General features: G+C 33.9%; 1 protein-coding gene across 1 annotated transcript; it reads right to left on the bottom strand.

The window, feature by feature from the left end:
* Positions 1-242: 242 nt before the first annotated feature.
* Positions 243-5,533, bottom strand: LOC137387901 (protein AMN1 homolog). Its single transcript, XM_068074414.1, has 6 exons — positions 5,436-5,533; positions 5,053-5,188; positions 3,434-3,662; positions 2,278-2,474; positions 1,588-1,699; positions 243-753 (listed from the first exon to the last, which is right to left on the bottom strand). The coding sequence occupies exons 1-6, from the start codon at positions 5,531-5,533 to the stop codon at positions 677-679; spliced, it is 849 nt and encodes a 282-aa protein (XP_067930515.1). The 3' UTR covers positions 243-676.
* Between the last annotated feature and the right edge of the window lie 375 nt (positions 5,534-5,908).

Raw genomic sequence — 5,908 nt, forward strand, 5'->3', positions numbered from 1 at the left:
TTTTAAAGACATTTTTCCAGTTTCACATTTTCATTGATAGATGAACTGATAGAGATAGTCTTAGCAATTTAGTTTTTTAGCCCAACTCGAAAAGCGCTAGGCATAAAAAGTTGTGCTCTCTTGTTGGTCCTAAACCTCACCAGTTTATCCAGCTTTTTCGGTCACCCTCACTAGCTCATCTTCTCATCAAACCCTTGCAATAGTCATTATGGCTTTAAAATTCAGTTTAAAATAATGCAATTTATTCAATATTTCAGCCTTCAATATATATCTAGAAATATATAACATATGATTTGTGAGCTAAGAGTATAGAGCTAAGAGTATATCTGGATGTTAAGCTTGGACGGAAGCGGTAAGCTTAAACCTTATATGAAGGGTTTGCATTAAAATATGACAACATAAAAAGCCAAACAATTTTATAATATAAATCAGCTAAGCAGTCTAAAGACCAGGGCAATCGTCGCTTGCAAGAATAAAATTAATAAAGGGCATAACATTAACTTATACTTTTTACCAATAATAAGCAGAAGTGCTGCCACTGTCGCATACAAATAAGAATCTAGTAGGTAGATTCTCTCCTAATCTATTAAAATCACTACGTTCCTTGAATTTATATTCTTTGATAGTTCCATTAATACCACCTTATAGTGCGTCTAGGATGGTTTCTGTGGGTGCATTAAAAGGGAATCGTGAAATTGAATTGTTTGAAGTTGAAGCTTTCCCTTTGACGACCAAGAGCGTCAATGCTGTCATCTGAAAGTAAATAATAAGAGCTTTAACTTAGCGATATGTTCCAACCTAACAAATAACAATGGATAGTCCCTTCGACTGACTGATGTACATAAATCTACGTATATATCTTGTATAAACTCTAAAGCTTTACTATAATAAGGGACATGTCTGTTTGTCCGAAGTCATAGTTAAAGGATTAAGCCATAGTTAAAAGTTAAAAGGCTGGGATAAAAGATCACTTCGCATTAGATTTGAACTCATGACATTCGGCTTAGTAGCCTGAACTCTCGCACAGGCGTTGACAAGCGATTTAGACTAGTAGGCCATTTCAAGGCGACAAGATGGTGCATTAGGTCGGAGCAAACAAAGTTTACAAAGATAAATTATACATTATACAGATACAAAAGATAAATTTATTAAAACACCCAACATGATCAGCTGAAAGCACATTTCTTTGAGATAGAAACAACATCAGGATACACTGACGAAGCATTGAACCACAGAACAGGATTTAGGTGCTCATCTGTGAGCTGAAATTGCAACTTGTAAATATATAATTTGTGGTTAAAGCAGTCATATCTAGTATTGATATGCGATCTACAATTTTTGTATTCGTGTTATTGATTTTTACAGAAGACAGGCATGAAAGCAACAACCTTGTTGCTGTCATCTATATTAGATATTAACAACAACACTTAGAACAGGAAATTAGTTGCCATCCAAGAAATTACAACCTTGGAAGTATCACCTTTCATGGTCGAGTAGATGTCATGTTGCACTTGCGTCGGTCAAGTAGATGTCATGCTGAGCTTGCTTTAATATTTTTGAGATCAATGTTTTTAAAGATAGACTTACGTGTGAGAAGAGGGCAACCCTGAATCTCAAGATAGGACACATTTTTAGTGCCATGGAGCAAAGCCTCTACCCCATCATCTGTCACATAAGCGCAGTGAGAAATGTGTACTTCCTGCATCACATATTTAACAAACTACTAAAGCATTCTGGGTATTACAAGGTAAAGCGTAAAATAGTGTTAATGAGATATTAATTAATGCTTGTAAGCATCCAATATATGACCAACTTACAAAAAATTTCAACAGTTTTCTTTTAATGTTGATGAAAAGAAAATGTGACAAACATTAGCTTTGAAATATCATTGGTTGGCTAAAGATCTCAGATCTGGAATTCATAAACGCGGCTGCCCATGCTAAAATACGTAATGGTATTTGTGCATCGCATATGCTTTTGTATACTTTTCTTGCTTGTTATATAATTGGTTTGTTTTCTTACAAGTTGTTAAAAACCTAAAAAGTTTATGCCAGGTTGGTAGAAAATCACTCGCTCTTATGTGTCACAAAGTGTCACTAGTGAATGAAAATAAAGAGCCTGTACAGCTTTGGAAGTGCTCGACAGTTAAACATAATTACACTTACATTTCAAGCGGTCTTTTTTGAATGGCTTATTTGAGCAATCTTACAAGAAAAAAACTATGACTTCTCCTTATTCTTTATAACCATATTGTTTTAGGCATTTGTACATGCTTACCTTTAAATTTTCAGAACAAACTCCTTGGGCTAAGTTATATGCACTCTCATCAGTGATGCTGGTATAAGCTAGGTTTAGGCTCTGCAGGTGAGAGCAAAATTTTGATATAGCACGGGTTGATGTGTCTGTAATATTAGTGCATCCGCTAAGATTGAGTTCTATGAGTCTGTTGCACTCCTTAGCCAATGCTTCAACACCTGCCCAAAACAAAAAATGAGACTACAACAATGGTGAATTTTTGGCTTATATATTAACTTGTTTATTTTTAATAATTCAATAACCCTACCTACTTTTATTACTATATTTGAATTAAAACAAATCTACAAAGTAAATACTTTTAGAAAACATTCTGACTCTTTCTGTAAAACAGATTCACACAAGCTAATAGCCATAGTTGGAGTTGTATACTCGTGGTGGCAAGAAATAACTTCATACTTAGTTGAATGACCCTTTCATTGATCTGAAAAATATGATTCATAGGAAAATGCTGTCATTACTTGTTGGAAATGAGTTAATAATGATGAACTAAAATAATTAATAACATAATTGAGCATGTGAAAGAAAAATTTATTAATCCCTGTCAGCATTACTTGTAAATTCTTTTGCAATTTTATCAAAGTACATGTATATGGGTAAGGAAGCATTCATTTGGTTCCAAGGAAAGACAACCACCATTTGTATGTAAAAGACTTTTACAAGTGGTCAAATAGATATAGGGTTCAGTACGAATTGCAGGCAGTGCCGAGTAGCATCAATGGACAGTTTCTAGTACACCAACTAAGAAGCAATAACTGGGACTGAGAACCTTTGACAATCTGTGTTAAAAGTGACAATGCTTTTAAACCAATATGAATAGAAATACACCATATAATGCATAACATAACCATTTAACCGTGGAAACTAAACATTGAACAAATCAAGCTACATCACTTGTTATATTGTTTCAATAAGATGTGCATCAGACTATCCTGTTTAGCAGATTTCGAAAGGATTGCTTATAAAGAACTATCGTGCAAATACAGAAAAGTTACTTTCACAAATAGATAAATTCGAGACATAATCTACCTATCATCACTTGTACTTTCATCTTCCTCAGCACTACCACTCATGTCATGCAGCATTTTCCATGACAAACCATTAATTTTGTTTACTGTACCTTCATCAGAGATATTAATACATCTCCTGAAGTAAGCTATCCTTAGGTTAGGACAGCATGATGCGATGTGACGCAGGGCTAACGACGTCACGCTGTCTCTCGTGCCAGTCCTTGTATCATTCAAGTCTATTTTATAAAGATTAGAAAGATTGGGCAACTCCATGAGTCCTCTGTCAGATATCATAGCTGTGTTTGTAAAATCTAGCTCGTGTACAGCATCGGAGCAAACCTGTGGAAAAGAAACAGCTTGTATGAAATGACAACTCCGCTATTCTAATTTGGTTTGCCCGTATTAGCGCTTATCTCTTGTACTGTCTCTACTATAAATAGAAACAAAACACTATGTATAGCCGGTGCATCTTAGAATAGTTGAAATATTATCATGAAAGGCTAAGTGTATGAAAATGGCTCAGTGGGATGCATCATTATGACTCATTCATTATCTTATTACGTGCATTGGCTGTGTCTTAACGGAGCTGTCTAACTTATGCAATGTATACATATGTAAGCCAAATAAAAATATCATGAAATGAATGAAACCATGAGGATACAATCCATGAAACTGCTAAACGCGGCATTAGATGTGATAGATGCCATACTAACTTTATGTTCCTATTAGTCTTTTACATGCTTATGACTTGTTACAAAAGTGTCACCTAAAACTGTTGGTTTATTGGATTTGTATACAACTCATTTGTTTTATTTCAGTTTAATCAGAGAAAACATTTACACAGCTCTTGCTATAGTAACATACCATACCATACATATTATTTGCTGTTTCTGTTTACACACACTTTCATTAGCTCCTATAAATTAAACTAAACATAGGTTGAAGCTTATTGGACCATCAATGCAATGTTACCTAATTTTGATCCGCTGTTTAAAATATTCCGTAAAAATTTCTAGTTTCTAACCTTCAAAACAACAGTGTAATATGCTGTAAAATCACAAAAATCAATCAATAAATAGTAGGTTTGCAGAATTGCAATGACAGTTTGTCAACAATATTGAGGGACTTCCCAATGTTTGTCAGAGCTTTTTGGTATAGATTTGCCTATTTTAAGGGATTGACATAGCCCTAACATAACTATCACTTACAAAATAATATGCATGAACAAGAAATAATTAATTATATATAACTGATTTAATTTAATAAAGACATTACATATACTGCGTTGTAAACAGACCTAGCTAATCAAAAGTACAGGTTCCTAGAAATCTATAACACATCCTTTTTATGCTTAACCAAAGCTCAAATGACAAAGTAGTCGGTTATGCTCAGTATACTGTATTACTGAGTATCGAGTTACAGTAACTATAATAGAATGAATTTGTTTTTATGATCAAAGTAACTTATGCTCATGGCACTGATTACTGTCAGTAGATGGCAAAATTAAACAAATTACGCTTCATTAACTTATAAGTTTGCCTAAAATATTTTTAAATCAAAAAGATTTGTAATTAATATAAAAAAATTAAAAATCTGTTGTCTGGACATGGACACTCAAGTGCTTATGACATTGAACAACATTCCAGTATAAATTTAGTTTACAAGCCACTGGCACTAAATACCATTTTTACTTAAAAATGATTTATAAAATTTTAAAATTTGTAATTACCACATTGAGCGTGTCATCATTGAGCAAATTACTTCGTTTGCTCATCAGGTACAGAATTCTGGCCTTCAGGTTTCGTGGAAGCGCAGGAATACATCCAAGAAGCTGGTGAATGTTATCAACTACAGCATGCGTACTTCTACAACAATCAATAACCATATATTATATATCAACACATGTATTAAAATTATACTTTAGTCAGAAAAAAAGTCTTATCTCAACCACATCATCTTGATTACTACCTACATTACTTTCTGAATCTGTAAATACACGATGATCTTAGAAAAGTAGTGAATGAACACATAGTAAGTAACACAACATTATCAAATAAAGAAAGATATGTCATTGTTTATTTCTGAAAAATAACAAAATATAACAGTGCTTACAATTGAATTAATGATTTTGATGAAATCTTCCTTCCACATGTTGGGTTTCTTTTCTTTGCTGACAAGCCGTATCCTTTTTCTCTTTCACCCACCACCATCTTGAATATGTTTGTTGTCATTAGGAACCAATCATCATCGAGATGATATCTTTCGTGACTCGCTAGTTGCAGTAAGCTAGCCAATTAATAAACGGATAACGTAGACGCACATCGCTCGGCGCACAGCTGTTCCATCTCATAGTTAAGCTAATAAGGCTCGCTAGAGTATTGAGACATGCGCTAGGCCACATTGATTTTTGTAAGGCTTACAAGACCTTACACTATTGAAACCGCTGTTTTCAACAATAACTAATCAGTGAACCTAGCAGGTGGTCATTTTTCCTCGTGGGCATAGTTTGATAGCGTCACTTCACTACTCACTATTCTTCTTTGCCATTGATTTTTTTAAACAAATGTAATATAAGAGTCAATATG

The sequence above is a fragment of the Watersipora subatra genome, chromosome 2, assembly GCF_963576615.1.
Source record: "Watersipora subatra chromosome 2, tzWatSuba1.1, whole genome shotgun sequence".
NCBI lineage: Eukaryota > Metazoa > Bryozoa > Gymnolaemata > Cheilostomatida > Watersiporidae > Watersipora > Watersipora subatra.